The sequence below is a fragment of the Lutjanus erythropterus genome, chromosome 2 (assembly GCF_056507025.1).
Source record: "Lutjanus erythropterus isolate fLutEry1 chromosome 2, fLutEry1.hap2, whole genome shotgun sequence".
Taxonomy (NCBI): domain Eukaryota; kingdom Metazoa; phylum Chordata; class Actinopteri; order Lutjaniformes; family Lutjanidae; genus Lutjanus; species Lutjanus erythropterus.
Window position 1 is genome coordinate 20571221 of NC_139318.1, and position 17642 is coordinate 20588862.

At 38.3% G+C, this 17642-nt stretch overlaps 1 protein-coding gene across 2 annotated transcripts in view; it reads left to right on the forward strand.

Moving 5' to 3' along the window:
• The first annotated feature begins 854 nt into the window (after window positions 1-854).
• mapkapk2a (MAPK activated protein kinase 2a) overlaps window positions 855-17642 on the forward strand; it is a 39008-nt gene continuing 22220 nt past the window's right edge. Inside the window, exon 1 of one of the 2 annotated variants that reach the window (XM_084731367.1) lies at window positions 855-1636. In XM_084731367.1, coding sequence (XP_084587493.1) covers window positions 1412-1636 — 225 coding nt within the window. In that variant the 5' untranslated portion in view covers window positions 855-1411. The remainder of the gene's footprint in view (window positions 1637-17642) is intronic. The other variant, XM_084731358.1, reaches the window with a different exon arrangement.

Genomic DNA, 17642 nt, shown 5'->3' on the forward strand with positions numbered 1-17642 from the left:
CTGTGAAATTTCTGTCAAATATGGCAGGCCATAAAGTAACCTTTGCTGTAAAGACTATTTTCTTTGAGTTAATCAGTTCATTGACACTAATGTTACAACCATGCTCATGATATGTTAAATAAGCGGAAGATAAACCGGCTCAAAAAACACTGAAGGCAGGTAAGTTAAGCAAAATTTATATGACATGTCCACAATCGATAAAGTGTTTCTGCTTCTTTGAGCTCAACAGTTATTTGAATCGCAAATTAGTGGGGTGATTTTATTCATGCCTGTACCAACACTCACCTACTGGTAGCAAACAATTGCATAATATATTGAAATGATATGAAAGACAAACACACAGACTTAACACTGAGGATGGCATTTTATGATTGAGCCAACAAAGATTTACAAAACCATGCAAAATATATGTTGATTACAACTGTTGACTTTTGACCAGCTTCCAAAGCCATTTTGCCCCCAGAATGTACTTTTGTAAGGGTGTAAAAAGTTTAAGAAACACTGACGTAGATGTATAAATAGCACTACAGGTAAGAGGGAAAATATGTAGTTTGGACTTTGGAGTGAACCATCCCTTTAATCTGAAATGAAATTCAGTTTTTCTTTCTCTTTCTAAAAGCCTTTCATCGGTAATACCTAAGGTCAACTTACGGTTTGAAGGACTATGAATACCAAAATATGAAAAAAATGTTGATTTTGGCCCCATTAAAGTAATGACGCCATAACATTTTTCGATTTTTTTGTACCTCTCTCCTTGCATGTCCTCAGTTTCTATCAGTCAGTTACATAAAGGCAGTGTCTTCCTCTGGCGCACTTCTCCTTTAAGCGCAGAAAAAAAACGACCATGACGTCAGCAGTAAAACCTGCTCCTGCTGGTGTCTGACTGACTGTCCGTCGGAAAGTGAACTGTTTGGCGTGCTACTGCTATCAGACTTTTCCTTCCTCTGTTGTCTGTCTTTCGTTCAGCGTTTTATCGTTTCTCTCAAGTCTACCTCTCGAGGTTTTACGTGACTGATTTATAAACCCAGCCCTGTAGCCGATTCATGGGATGTTTTAGAAAAGTTCCTGAAGTGTTCTTTGAGGAACCGGTGGACGGCGGACACCACCGAAGATGGATAAGCTAACCGATAGCTGAGTTGTTAGCCGAGAATCACGGGTCAAGAATAGGATCAAGCTAGTATGCTAACGGCTAGCTAATTTAGCATTCTAACGGCTAACCAATACACTTTGTTAACCCGTAACGTCTGAACTACTGCCGCCGTTATTTCGTCCTTGGGCCTGGCTGCTACACAATTCGTCACAGGCCGGCTAACCCAGGAAGAAAACTCCGCCAGTGTTAGAAGGAGAAAAAAGCAGAAAAAGTATTTTTTGAGAGGCGGCTGTTGTTCGTCTCTCAGCCCACACCAAGAGCATGTTTTCCAACGCACAGAACCAGCCACTGTTTCCCAACACGGCGGGACAGCAGCAGAACCCCGTGGGGCAGTTCCCCTCCTTTCACAGCAGACCCAATGTACAGATCAAGAAGAACGCCATAACAGATGACTACAAGGTGACCAACCAGGTTCTGGGGCTGGGCATCAATGGCAAGGTGCTCGAAATCTTCCAGAAGATAACTGGAGATAAATTTGCGCTGAAGGTAGGTTATAGACTTGTAAACAAACTGGAAAAAAAGCGAGAATATGACAGTGTAAAACCTGAGGCATAACCAGGATGTCTGGGTGAAATCAAACCCCCATGCTTTTAAGTAGAGTAATTCTGCTGTCAAGCTGTATGTTTCTGGAGCCGTTACCACTTCACTGGTTTGTCCAGACTATCTCAATTCAGGCTACCTGCCCTTTAAGGTTCATATTCTAGTTTAAGCAGTTGGTCTATAAAATGTCAGTAAATAGTGAAAAATATTCATCCCAAGGTAATGGAGCCTGACAGATACTGGATTTTGGGCTCATAACCATACATTCTGATATTTATTATATTGGCCGATATTGCAGTGTTTCCTCAAATATGGGTGTAAACCACTTGTGACAATAATTAAATGGAGAATAAAAATGTATAAACATATTTGAGAAAAATTATGAAATATATTTAAAATGTTGCCTGTAAAATAAAAAATCTTCATTATTTTCTGTCAAAAAAAATTCTTGACAACATGTACACCAATATTGATATAGCTGTGATAGCCCAACATCGGGCCAGTAATACCTGACTCTACAAGTTGATGTCTTTAAATGTCTTGTGTTGTCAGTTCAAGACCAAAACTAGTCAGCTTAATATGATGTATAAAACAGGTAAAAGCAGGGAATCTTGATATTTCAGGGCTTTATTTCATTTTAGGGGCTGAAAACCGCTTCCTCTGCTGTTTTTACATGAAATTGATTAATGGATTATCAGAACTGTTAACTAATTTTTTGAGCAAAATGCCAAAAAAAAGTCACAGTTTTTAACTTTAATAATTGGTAGTTTTCTTATTCTTTTTGATTGTAAGATGAAGAGTTTTTACACTTTGGATCATTGGTGCACATAACAGTCAATTTAAGGACATCGTCACCTGCAGCTCTTGGAAAATATGATTGGCATTTTCCACTATTTTCTGACATTTTCTAGGTAATAGATTAAAGGAGAAAGTAACTTTTAGCTAAAGATAAAGGCCCTTTGGTTTTGCGTCATTGCCTTGTAAGGGTTGTGATAGTGATGGTTTGCCCACCTCTTTAGTTTTTTATCCTCACTGGCCACAATTACTCTACCAACTCAACTGGATGTTTACTCATCAGTTATTATGATTTGGGATTTAAACGCCTCATAGAATAAAGGGATCTATCATATGTCAGGTTAAGACATATTATAGAATTTTATATGTGAATCATAAATTAATTTAGAACAGTTATGCCGTCATCTTAGTTGTGATTTTTCTGGCCTGTCATGACATGTGACACGGAGTGTTGTGAACAGTGACGTCCAGAGCACGTTGCTGGACAGGCTATGCAATGTTAACACTGTTTCTCAATCTGCTCGAGCAATAAGCACTGTGATTGTTTTGCATATAATCCACTTTCACCATATAGTGTGATAAGATAAATGGTATTCAGTCCTCTCTTTGTGCTCTGCATTTAAAGTTAGGTACTCTCCTGTATCCTGTAATTTCCTGACTCTGTAGTATCAGGAACTATCCCTAGAGATCATTTTCTGTATCAGTCAATGATTGATGAAGGACAAACAGCTATTCACATACAGGTGACTGAAACACGACTCAGTGAAACCCTTTATTACTGTAGTTTAATTCATTTATTTATGTATCATTATAGAAGGGATCACAGAGTAAAGTATGTAAAAATAAGTATCACACAAAGTCTTCCCCAAGTGAATCGCAGCCTTGGAACATGCTGTGTTGTGGTTCAAACTGAAATTCAGTTTAACGATTGGGTCGCAGCCTTTGTGCAATTGAATGTGTGTATTAAACTTAAACATACATACATGCTTTTATGCAAACCTGTTTAATGTCATGAAATGTATTGGTGGTGAACCATGTGTTTTTATTTATAGTGAGTATTAAACCTAGAAAGTTATGTTACACACTCTATCAAATGGTCATACTTCTGCTATTGTCATTCCACTTCAGCTCCAGTTGGGTACATGTCCAAAGCAGTTTTTAATATAAAGCAGATGCAGAGATTGTCAGCATCCATGATCTGCAAAGGAGGCAGACTGTCTCATCTATATGTTTATGCTCTACACAGCGATGTTGTCACACCTCTTGTATCGAGCAATAACGCTCGAGGATGTAACACAGGATGGTTTGTTTGTATTCATTTGGAAAGAGCAGTGTCCAATGGGGAAACTCCAACTGTGACTTGACCACTCACTCAGTAAGTTGGTCATAGACTTTATTGTTTATAGTGCTGTCCCCCAACTACCAGAGAGGTAGTCTGCTTACTGAATATTGTAAGGAGGAATGCACCAATACCAGCATTTGCTATCAGTCTGATACTGTCCTCATGTACTCATACTTGTGCTCATAGAACTACTCCCATATCCCACACCTGATACCATGTCACAAAAAATAGCTGCTTGACACAAGCAAACATCTAAAGATCTAACACAATGTAGAGTTCAAGGAGTTTGCTGATGCTTACCCCCTTTTTTTTGGTCACACTGTCATTATCAGCGAGAAGACTTGTTGTCCTCAACATCATCCACTAATGACTGCAGCGACTTTGGCAACTGTCTGTGCATTTATTTCAGTTTTACATGGACTTGCATGGAATTTTACAGAGTGCACCTGCAGACCACGGCCAACTGCTGTCCAATAAGTTCTGGTGGGCATAAACTAGTTGAATGCCTCGACTAATCAATCTGAAGATGAGTAAGAAACACCGCTTCCAACCAGATTATAACCTTCTTTTCTTGGTAATAAGCTGCTACAACTTCCCTTTGTATACTCTTCTTTGTTCTCCAGTTGATCTTCACTAAAATGGCCTGACAGAACAGTACATCTAACTTCACTCTTTGAGGTTCACAGCAGGGTAAATAAAACTGTTGCACATGGCACCACACTCATACCTGTCTTCCTGAAACAATGGCAGGTAGAAACAAATTGGCTAGACAAGTGGGACAATGAGAAGTAACTTAAATACTACAAATATAAATGTGTAATTCAAATACTAAAGTTCTGTAAATGATAATGAAATAATTATATGTAACAGGATTTGTAACAGCAAGCTTAATTCTGCAAGTCCATAATAATGTTGTGTAATTATTATACTGAAATATGTTCACAGTAAACTACACTAAGGGAACACAACATTAGTAAGGTAGCTTACTACAAATAATCCATAAATGTCATGTGGACAGTAATTATGATTACATTGGCAGCAAGAAGCAGTAACAATTTGTTACATTTTAAAATTGAGGAACATCTGTTGAAAATAAAACATGTTTTTTAAGTTATTGTAAGACCTGTACGTTATTAAGTACTCGTATTGGTACTCGGTATTGGCAAGTACCCAAATGTAAGTACTTGCACTTGTACTGTCTGAAAAAAAGTGGTACAGGTGCATCCCTAATTGTAAGCTCTCAACAATTTTAATATCACAACTTTTTGACGTTTAAGTTAGTAAGTTAGGTCTTTGTCAGGCAAACAAACATCAAAATATGGCTCTTTAAATGGTTTGCAGACAGCCAAAGCCCTAAGATTGCTCCTCCTATTCAACCCACCTCAAACATCCAGACTATTTGAGGCCACAATGGAACCAGTAATAATCTTACCGTCCCACCAGAAAAATGTTTGCACTTCACAAATAATTTTGTTAAAGACATGAAGATGTGGTCTACATTGTTATTCAAAACATTTTACCAATCATCCACCTGTTTCTTAATTATATTTACAGTGAGACATCACCATGAGTAAGTACAGTTACATAATAGTTGGTGGTTCTTACTACTTGGTGACTGTACATGATGAATGTATTTCAAAGTGATATGACTAATTTCCCATTCAGACTATCAAGGTAACATGATCAAATCATATCAGGGGCCTGTTTGAATGGATAAATGCTTGTTGTGACCCTCCTCTTAATCTAGGTGATGTTTAGACATTAGCTGGCTATGGTAAACCAGTGTTAGTGTAAGGACTGTAATTAAAGGATTCTCAAGTTTAAACATCATTTTACTGACTGACTAAAAAGAGAGACGGAGAGAGAAAAATTTTGAGAAATAGTACACTCGGTGGGTCATCAAGAGAAAGTGATATCTATAATATAATACATTTATAAACTGTGGAAAACCTGGAGAACATGACAAGCAGTTGTCAAACAGGCTGTATTTGGCCTTTTTTATGGTTTGCAGTAACAAATGAGAAATATGGAGGTGTGGTTTCAAAGTAAAGCTCAGTTTTTCAATAAAATGAGTGATTCTACAAAAATAGAAATATATTCATGATGTAAATCATTTGTGGTTTCACCGACAAAACTAGGGCAAAGTTGTGTGTACAAAGCTATTAGTGAAGTGCATCTGATTATTTGTGCTGACAACTAGGGTGTTGCTTGGTAACTTTTGATCTAGATCATGAGGACACATTGAGTTCAGGGATTTGGTGATACTTGTAAGAAGAGGAAGTTATTTTGGTTTCACTTTTGATGCCAGTATGGTTTGGAGCTGAACTTAGACCGCTGAAACTGTTTATATTCATGCCCTTGTGGCATCCCACCATCCTTGAATTTCAGGACCATACCAGTCCTTTTATGTAAAATGTATGAACTCATTTATGAGTATAAGCCAGAATTAAATATTGACGATGACAGTGAGCTTAACTATTATTAAGAATTGACATAGCTCAGCTGAGGTGGAAACATTGACACTAAAGCTATAAAACTGCAATAAAATCTGACGAAGATAGATTTCCAAAACAATGATCTCACTGGGTCTACTTTTACTTTTCTGTAGAGAGAGAATCCACCTTTTGTTGCCAGTTATTCCTACTACTGCCTTAGTCTCACAAAAAAACAAAACAAAAATTGAATGAAAAAAGGTAACCACATGTGTGGATAAATGAGACATGAATTAATTAAAAACAACACAAATTCCATCTTGAGAAGAAAGCAACATGAAATGCCATGATGCAGCAGAGCTACAGGAGGAGCAGAGTTTATGCTCAAAACTCTACTCCTCATGGTTAGCAACACAACAGCAGATAAGAATGTGGGGTAAATACTTCAGTGAGTTTTGGCTTCTGGACAGACGGCTTCTGTGAGCTCTCTCTGAAGTTAGAGCAGGAAATATTCTATATATGTCAGATAACTGCACATGCATTTATATATGCACACTTAATTTAAATTCCACTTTATAATAAGATTGTAAAATGCACCTATACACTTCTTTTAACCCCCTTCTGTTACCCCTATGGCTCTTAAAACTTGTTTCACTTGACATGGCATGGCATGAAATACAGTTGCTTCACTCATATGTTCTTGTGATGTTGTAAGACAGAATGATGCCAAATAGATTGACGCCTTCACTGAATGAACTAATGTCTTTGTTGTTCACTTCAGTGACGTCAGCTGAGTCAGCCCTATCTCATCTATTGAATTCATTAGGTCTGCAGTATACAGCAGGACCTGGAGTCTGCTGGCTTGGCCCAAGGTGACATCACCTTGTAAAACTTTCACCTTTTTCTTGAACCAAGTTTTGTGCTATCAGTGCAGCAGAATAATTTGTAACTCTTGAGTGTCTGTGTGTGGGAGAGAGACTGTGGCAGAAAAATGGAAAAACTCTAAAGTCGTAATAGTACTAAACATTGATATTGCTCTACTTTGTAATGTGTTGTACTTATTATTACCCGTTGCAGGGAATCAATACTTTTTGACATTGTGGCTGTTGTCTGAGACAAAGCTGTATGTTCCCATCTGTGTTGACTGTTCTGCCTTTAAATTGTCCTGCCACACACACACTCTCAAAGGGTGTGTGACATCTGCAGCTATTGTCTTACAGATTTATATACTCACAAGAAACCAGGTTAATGGGAGCAATCAGGTTAAGGACACATTCTGACCAAAAATAGGACAGTGTTAAAAAAAAACAAAAAAACAAAAGGATGTATCTGTGTGGCCCTGTTGCTGCTAGGGATGTTCCTGGTGACTAATTTCCCTGTCGATTAAACACAAATTTTAACGTAGAGTAGCTAAACAGTTAGAAAACACTCAGAAAGCAGTTAAAATTGAGTACAATTTCTTCATTGATAATGTTGAACAAAAAACAAAAATACTGTTTGTATTAAGAGCCATTTGAAGCCGTTAATCACAGTCTACAATTGCCAAATTGTATTTGAAATACTGTTGAAATGTGTGTCACTTTGCACTGATCAATATGAACATTGCACATTAACCTACAAACCATAACAACTTACTAACTGCTTCACCTTGTCAGACCAAAAAGGATTGCATTGTCTTGACAAACAGAGCTGACATTAGCTGCCAGCCTGCTACATAGCATGGTTAATGTTAGCAGTGCTAGCAGCAGCAGCTGCTCTGCTTGCAGGTTAATGTTCGTGTCTGTGCAGAATGTGGGCATACATTGCTCCAGTTGGATTGTATACCACTTTATTCTGTCACAGTCTACATTCAATCCTATTTTCATTTTCTATATCAAAACACTGCCAAACCACACTGGTTTTACAAGCTGTTATCTGTCTGACTTTTGCTGATTAAAAAAAAAAATCCAGGGTTACATGGGACGTCGGGGCATACGTGCTGGGCAAGACGGCTTTTGTTTGATGGGGCCGCAGTCCTGACAAGTGGCGGGCAGCCGCATAACATCTTAGAGGCAAACTGGCATTGTGCATGAATAAAATATTGATAAATAGTTTAACCGGCTAGTATTTCTGTTGGCAGCATTTAATTGTATAGTCGACTAATCACGCACATCCCTAGTTGCTACAGCATACAGGTGAGAAAATGTAGTTCTTTCAAAAAGTTCAGGTTGAATAATACGTCTATTAGTTTGAGGGCCAAAACATTGCACGATTTCACAATTTAGGAATATCATTTTGGATCTTTCGGGGGCTCTAATTTTTCTCCAGATGTTTGTTTGGTAAACACTAGACTTACGAAGTTTATGTCACAAGATATTCTACCCTGAATTTGCACTTGAACACAACACACTGTGTGGCCACATAATGTTGCATTATGTTGAGCAGTGTGTGGTCAACTTTTTTGCAAGACAGGCCTCGGCGTCAGGACCCCTCCCCGTGCCAAAACAGTGGTCTCATTGCAATAAATGAGGAGGCTGCAATTTGGAATGAAACAATTGTTGGACTGAACATGGCCCAAGGCAGGAAGTTGGAGAATACATTGGGGCATTTAGGTGTGTGAATTTTTGGACTCAGGGAAGTTTTTGTTCAGCCCACCAGGGCACAAATTTAGAATCAGCCAACAGCCAAATGCTGATAAAATAAATTGTGCTAATAATTGCTAACAGTGGTAATCTGTTGAGTGGCTGGCTTGAATTTAGACATTCAAAACAGATTGTGCACGTTATGTAGAAATAGTGACAAAAAACCTGTACCCATTAGGAATGGCTAAATGACAATTTTATGACATTTCTTTTATGCATTTGTACCTCCAACTTTAATTCTTTGGAGGTCCACAGTCCACTGTTAAGCCTCATTTACTTTTAATTTGACTCATACTGTATATTTCAGTCTTAGATTAACTTTGAACATAATTAATTTTGGACATTTTTAACCAAATTTCTTTAACTCAGTTTGAGAGGTTTTTTAAACATGATATGGAAGCTATCGGGTTACAGCAAAAAGCTGGCAATAACTAGTAAAGGCATTCAACAGAAGAGGTTGCAGCAGGGGTCTCGTTAACCGAATATTTTCCGTCATTGACCGTTTTTTTAAAACGGTGACAGAAAAATCTGAAGGTCATCTGTCATTTTGACAGGTTGCAATTCACACCCCTGACCACTTGATGGCGAATGAGCATATTAATTAGCTATTAGGTTCGTTCGAGATGAACTGCGCCTCGCCTGGAGAGTAGACGAGATCAGGCGGCCGCAGCAGGAGGTGGAGACAAAAAGCTGCAGTCAAGTCGGACAGTGTTCAGTAGACTTACAAGAGAGTAAAGGAAGAGACACAAACATCCTGTTAGATCACCTGTAGGTTACCTGTAGTCTGCAGATCATGATCATAGCTGAAGAAATAAGTGCGTTCTTGATCGCTGCTTGAAGTTAAAATAGAAGAGATCCTCCTTTTGATGCATCTGTTCTTTTATCTGCCTTGTAAAGCACTAAAATGTTCTTTTGATAAATCATATATATAACCTTTATTATTATCAGACACAAAATGTCTGCTTGCTGACAGATTAAAACTTCATTGCAGAACAGAAGACGGATATGTCGAGCATTAAATATTACAATTACACAGAAAATTTGTATTTTATACAACACGTGGTGTTTGTTGTCAAAATTAAGAGCCAATCAGAGCCTGTCAGCTTGTCAATCAGGTGACAGCCAGGCGTTTGCAGTCGGTGGAGGGCAGCTGCGGCATCTGGCTCTACAAACTGTGGCCGCCTCGATCTCGTGAGGTTATCGTTGCCCACATGTGCATGACGTCAGAGCAAGTCGGGATCAAGTCGGACACAAATCTAACCGGCATGCACTATGCGGCGATCACCGCTGATCAATTCTGCGCAGGCCTGGATCATCTCAAACGCACCTAGTGTCACGGCAGCTGAGTGTCAGCAGCTGAAGTTTCTTCAAAAAGCCCAGTAGTGGTGTTGATAAAAGAGGTACGGTGTGGATTCTCTGTTCAGCTTGTTCGGACTGAATATTAATTAAAAATGACTGAAAAGTAAATGCTATTGAATATGTAATTATTATCATTTTAAAAATTAAAGTGACGGGTAAAAATAGATTATGACAGGATTTTTATGAGCCTGTCAGTCAAAATGACAGACAATGAAAAATTCTAGCGCAGCCTCTGGGTTGCAGTGATGTTTTTTTTTTTTTTTTTTTACAAGGAAACACATTTTGAAGAAATGGCCAAGAAGATGTTTTACAACAAATTATGGTCTTTTTTTTTGAGAGTAATGTGAGGGCTCACCACTGACTCCTTAGCAGGGTTCTGCTTCATGGAAAGGAACTTGGTGAAATGTGCGTTGTTAAGGTGATGTAATCAGACAGAATGACTAAATATTTTGGTCACATTTTGTGAGTCGTTGAAGTTGCGCTTCCTGAAATTTGGAAACATGTGGAAGTCACTATGGTGAAGTAAACACACCTGTCAAGGGTTGGCTGAGAAAAGAGGAACTGGAACCATCGGCCAGTTCCATTGGAGAATATTGTTCTAATTATTGGGGTTTGAAATTTTGTCTTGGACTACTGTACAGAGGGAGAGCCCGGCCCAAGCTTCAATAACCGGAGGAAGGAAAAGGAGGGAGTCAGAGGGGAAGGAAGAGGTTCTCTGGCTTTGAGCTATTTCTCTACCCCTGCTAACTGTACTTTATGAGAGTGACATCTCTAAGATATCCTTTGTTCAGTGCTGGAAGAGTACCTACTCATTATTCCAATATGCGACTGATTACTTGCTTGAGCAAGAGCAAAATCCCCCTGCTTTCACCATAAAATCCATGAACTATTAGTCACTTTACTCTGTTGTGGAAAGTGAATTTTTGCCTCAGCAGTGTGGTCTTGGTGACTTGTGGTGTCACTAGTCATCTCAGCTATACTTGTAATTGGACTCTCCCAAGAGATGTCCATGGTGAGAAAAGTTTTTCACTCAGTATGTTGTTATGTAATACCCTTAAATTATTTTCGTTATTAGTATATATTACTCAATTACAAACACAGGTGGATGAATGAATGATACAAATATTTTTTTAAAAACTTTTTTTGTCATTTTCATTTTTTCCCCTCATTTTTGGTTCAAGTTTTCTTATTCAACAAATCGCTCCGCCAGAGACAACAATGTCTAAAGAGATCCAGTTACTGGCATTTCTAGACTACTGATTAAACATTAATGGATACAGTTTTAATTGGTTAAATTCTGCCAGTTAATTGATTAATGATTAACATCCTTCTCCAACCTGCTGCTGCTGCTGCAGTGTTTAGGTTTTCGTCCATATGGCCTGGTTTTTATCAGCCTGTTCGTGATCAGATCACCTGATTGGCTACAAAAATGTAGATGAAAGGTTTGGATATTAATTCAACTTGTACTCCGTAATCAACTGTGATTTTGAAAGTAACTCACGGTGTAGTGAATACTTAAGTATGAGTAAAAGCACAGACTTGAAAATCTACTCATAAAAGTACACCTACCCAAAAAACTAATTAAATACAGTAACTTCAGTATTTGTAATTAGTTAATTTAGTTAGTTGAAACCTTTACATCTCCCAGCCATTTAATTCAAAATAACATATTAACAAATAACAGCAAAAAAAGTTAAGAAAAATACCAAGACAAAGACGAACATTTTAAGGTTCAAACATTTAGTCAGTTAGTTGATAGACAGTTAGCCTAATCAGTAGCTATTTTGACAATAGATTAATTGTTTGAGGCACGTTTAAGTAGGACTTCACAATTTCTCAAATTAGTAAAAAAAAATAAATAAATTGCAATATGACCGAGTACAATATCCAAAACACAGAAGCTGCTGGTTTTTGATAAAGAAAAATGTTTTCATCAGTACTAGCCCTTTAAGACTCTCACTGCGATTGCCATATATGAATGGCCTGTACAAGAGAGTTAACTGTTTTGCTAGGTGTTACACAGCTGTGTGTATTTATAGAGGAAAGTGTACCTTATCTTCAGGGTGTGGATTCTGTATTTGTTATTTGGATGTAGTTTGAGCCATGCAGACTGAGGGGGCTGAGACAAATATTTCTGTTCATTCATGTGTTGTCCTATATTTATTTCCCTTTGTCGTTGGGTGAATCTGTATTAAAGCCTGCATTTTTTTTTTGTTTGTTCGTTTTTTTTTGCATTGTTTTGGCAAACTTTGACAGATCTCTTAATGCCATAAAATCTTATTTCTTTCTCTAGATTAGTGTGAAAATATTTGTGTGATATTTGTCACAAACAAACAGATTAGCTGAAATTAAAGCTCCTTTGGTAAATGCTTATCTTGGTGCTGTAAGCTCCTTTGACATCATATGATTTACTGAATTGCAATTTATATGGTTTATGACTGGATGCTCTTTGCCACCCACCCCCACATTGATTTTGCCTGTCTCTGTTGCATCCATCTTTGTTGGGTGTAGTGAATTTGGAAGGATGTGGTATTGTGGTTGCGATAGATGGACCAGGAACTAGCTAGCCAACTGTATCTGTTCAGCGTAATTTCCAAGCTGATGCAGCATTCTGTTATACTCTGTCACACTTAACTTGTAAATGGTTGTGTATACTTCCTTAATGGGCTCTAAAGAGACATAACTGTGTTTTTATATTTTTATACCTATTGTATTCATGCTGCATGTGTCTCGTGATCAGTTCCAAATAAGGAAGCCTGTGGCTGAATACTGCTGAATGGTGTTAACGGTAAAGGGAAGTGAATGTTTTCAACTCTTCTAGGTTCATTCATGCGACATCATACATACTCCGTTGCTCTTGAGTGAGTATTAGCCAAGACACTGCATGAATACACTTATTTGAAGCCAAATTTGGTAGTTCATGCTCTTCATAGAAAAGCAAGCAAAGGTTCATTTTTCTGTAACTAGCAAAAGTTTGATATTTTTGCTTTATAAATAATTAACTTTATACACAGTTTGATTTTTAAAGGAGAAATCTGGTGGTCACTGAACTGCCGCTCCTGTTTGACTATGTATTTTCAGAGCAGTGAGCTTTTGTTTTCAGCGTATCGGGCTTAGTTTTACAGTGACAGACAACAGACAGTTATAAACAGCTGATCAGCTTACAGTGCAGGACTTGTCGCCACTTGTTATAGTCAAATTACAGTGTGCTCTTCTTGTGATTCTACAGTGTTCCTGCAGCCTGTTTGGACTTCCTCGAGTCTGTGGAGGAGGTGGCAGAGGGACACAACTTGCTTCAACTGTAGATCATATATTAAATTGGATTTCAACCTATTTAATATGCCATCTGTGGCTCCAGCTTTCCATTAGCTTGCATTACTCATTTTTGGATGCACAGTTGCTACATATTGCTCCTTTAAAATTGCTATGGATTAATTATGTGTTGATCACCTGATTGATTTAGTTCATTGTTTGAACAGTGGCGGTGTTAGCTTCTAACATGGTGACAAGACATTGGGGCACATGTTTACACTGAAGTTATAGTTTGACATTAACTTGCTTTCTTGCTGAGAGTTACATGGAATTATTATTACTCTCCTATCTCTGGTAAATGATTAACTGAGTCAAAATCTGGTTAGCTTAGCTCAAAGAATGGACACTGAGGAAAGCTGTCCTGTGAAAAGATAACATAATCTGTATATTAGTGCCTATCAGCACAAATTAACATAAATATCTTAATAAAAACAGAAGTATGAAAATGACACCTTGTTGTGTTAATAGGTGTTTCTGTGCTAGATTTTATCTTAATTTTGACTAGTAGCTTCCTGACATCTTTTCTGGTTGCTTGGCATTTGGTCTGTATTGCACTTCTCTAGTTTTATTTAGAGATGCACCAATTACAATTGTCTTGGCCAATTCCAATTTTCAGTCTGTCTGAGAACTATAATTGACAGCATTCACAAACATTTTTGCAACCTTCCTTTTAAATTTCATAATAAAACACTGGCTATTAAATAATTTTTACACTTTCTCCAAAGTTGTTCCAGGTTACCCAGGAAGAACTAGAAAGTTTACTGATGTTCGGCAACACCATCAGCTGCTCGGCCTTGTAGACTATGTGTCTTCTCTTTATTCTGTTCTTGGAATATGTTACTAATGCTAATTTCATGCCAGCATGTGTCCTGAGTGCGTGTGGCTGTGTGCAGCGCCAGTCTGTGTTGCTGCGTGTGTGGCGTGACCATAGTGCAGAGCGTGTGTGAATTTGACCAACATAGAATCGTATGTGTGATGCTGATCAGCCGGTCACTGGTCAGGACTGGTCAAACTGAAAATCGGTTTGTTCCGGTCTCTGGTGGTACATCCCTAGTTTGATTTAGTCTGTTTGAAAATGCACAATTCACCATGTATGAACACCTTGTCATTTGAAAGCAACTTGTAATAGTTTGTCTGTATACACTGAAACCGCAAGCATCATCTGTTTCATCAGGTCTCACAGTGGGGTATTCACACCATGAATCATAAGAAGTGTCAGAAGTGAGAAGTTAGTAAAGCCAGCTCAAAGGGACAGATAGAGGAGATAGAGGCTTTCAAAAATATGCCAAATGCATTTAGTGTCTAGTTGACTTTTTTAGCAACACTGGTCTGTCATTATCTCCATCTGTCTTTGTCTCTCACAACCCTGCTGTTTCTCATAAAAGCCTCCACTCCATCATGTTCTTTGTCTCCATGCAGATCTTCTAGCTTGTGTCAGGAACTGAGAAAGCTGTTTGTCAGTGTTAAATAAATGTCATACTCTCTTACTTCCTTCCCCTTGTCAGCCACTCATTTTTTATGAATGTGTGTTGTGTACTAGGACTCCTGCTGGCTAAAGATACTTGCTATCTGTCTGTCAGCAAATTGCAGTTTGGCCAAGTGCGATATGCAGATTGAAGAAGAAGCTGCATTTTTTGACAGAGGAAAAGTGTGACAAAATAACACTCTTATGAAGTAGCCTACTGTAGTTGTGCATAGATGTCCTAGCCTACCAGTTTTGTTCTCTAGATTTAAGAAAACATATTTGTTTGCTACAGAATCCACCAAAAGTCACATTATGATTTTAAGTTTTCAGTGAAAATGAAAATTATGATGCAAAATTTATCATTCTCACTAATCCTGAATCATATCACAATATCTGTCAATCACAATTTGATTTTTTTCCACCCACATCATGGAGCCCTAGACAGAGCTTTATTCTCACTGGTGATATATTCGAAGAATAGAGAGGCTTTGTAGAATGTAATTTTATGTCATTGTAATGACAGTAATGGAACTTACGGTACAGTTGTTTATGTGCATTACATACGCAGAAAAACAGTGAGACCAATACAAATATACACATGCACACATGGATATGTGATGGTCTTTTAAGGCCTAGCAGATGTCTTTAATCAGATCAGTTTGCATTGAGACACACACACACACACACACACACCCACCCACACCCACACCTCTTTTGGTAGGTTGTTGTTAAACCCTTTTTGTCAGGTCAGTAAGCTTTTCTGATTGAGCCTAGTTTGATCTGTCACCCCACTATAATCTCCCTCCTCTAAAGAATTTCACTGCCCTATCACCGTCAGTGTGATTGTTTTTTTTTCTGGTTTTATTTGATCAAACCTGGACTTTTCCTTGTCTCATGAGCAGCAGGTGGAAGATGACTGCTCTGTCAGCTTAACACCATCCCACCCCACCCCCCACTGTCCTGCCCTAGGCTCTGGAGCTTTTGTGTTTGCTTGAGGAAGTGTATTGTGTGCCCATCTGCCCCCCTTATCTCCCTCCTGCTCCACAAGCTTCACTGTTTAGCCTCAGAGGGCCCACAGCAGATGGGGGGCCACACAGTCACGCAAGCACCAGCAGAGAGGTGACGGGGGTGTGTCTTTGTGTGTATGTACAATTGTGCATGTGTTAAGACAACAGTGTTAAGTCTTTGTTTGTGGAGGGAAGTCTGCTATATTTAGATGTGCTAATATTAGTTTCAGCACATGGTTCTGGTTTTCAGTTCATGCATGCACATATATCCATCTTTCGTTCTTCTTTGACAGTTGGACATCAGACGGTTACAAGGAAACATAAACTGTCCCAAACACGACTGAGAAAATCCCAAATTTGGACATTATTTGTGATTATTTATTATTAGTGATGGGTATTGTATGGATTTTATTTATACTGCATTTTCCTTAGCCTCCAGTTAGGAAACAGTTAGTACAAGTTCTCGAAACCCATCCCTGCTTATTAGTCAGTGATGTCCATTTAGATAGCAGTGCAGTTGGTGCAAAAAGCACAAGGCTGTTGGCTAGCAGTGATTAGGAAGCAATAGTGTTGTCATACATTGATTGATTTGAAGCCTGTTTGAATCAGACAGTACTTCTTGTAAGTGCATTTATTTATGGCTGGATTTATTTAAACTCACCAGTCAAAGAAGTAAATCAACAAGACATTAGACCAATATTTTTCCCTCTTGAGTTGCCAATTCTCTCTCTCTCTCTCTCTCTCTCTCTCTCTCTCTCTCTCTCTCACACACACACTCACACACACACACACACACACACACACACACACACACACACACACACACACACACACACACACACACACACACACACAGAGACGAACACACAGATGTTTTAGAGAGTTTATTTGGCTATGTACCCACCACATGGACATGATGTGATACTGCTGACTTTGTTGGGATTCCAGATGCAGTCAGGCAGGTATCTTTGGGTTACTAGTACTGAGTAAATGCTAAGCCTGTGGTAGTAAGCTGTGAGGTAGAGGAGATAACAGAACTTTGAAGAGAGAAAAAATTTTGCAACTAAAACAGGATGTTGGGCAATTTTGAATGCATCAGAGTTTTGTATAGCCACAATGTTTTGATTCGAAAACAAGGTGAGCTGGATCACATTTGGGCCTGTGTTATTGTTCTAAGTAGATGATCTCATAAAAAGACAGTGCTGTATACTAGGGATGCTCTTGGTGACTAATGTCCCTGTCAGTTAAACACAAATTTTAATTTACACTAGTCGATTAGTGTAACAGTAAGAAAACACTCAGAGAGCTGTAAAAATTAGCACAGCATGTAAAATTCAGCACAGTGTATTAATTGATAATATTAAATACTGTTGGAAAAAATACCACGTGTATTAAGAGCCATTTGAAGCCATTAATCGCATTCTACGGTAGCCAAATTATATTGTAAATGCTACTAAAATGTGTGGAACTTTGCGCGGTGCAACATGAACATTGCACATTATCCTTCACAACACGACAAGTCACTAAATGCTTCACATTTTCAGACCAAAAAGGATCACTGTCTGGGGGTAAATAACATTGCTTACCTAGAGCTGACGTTAGCTGCTAGCCTGTCACAC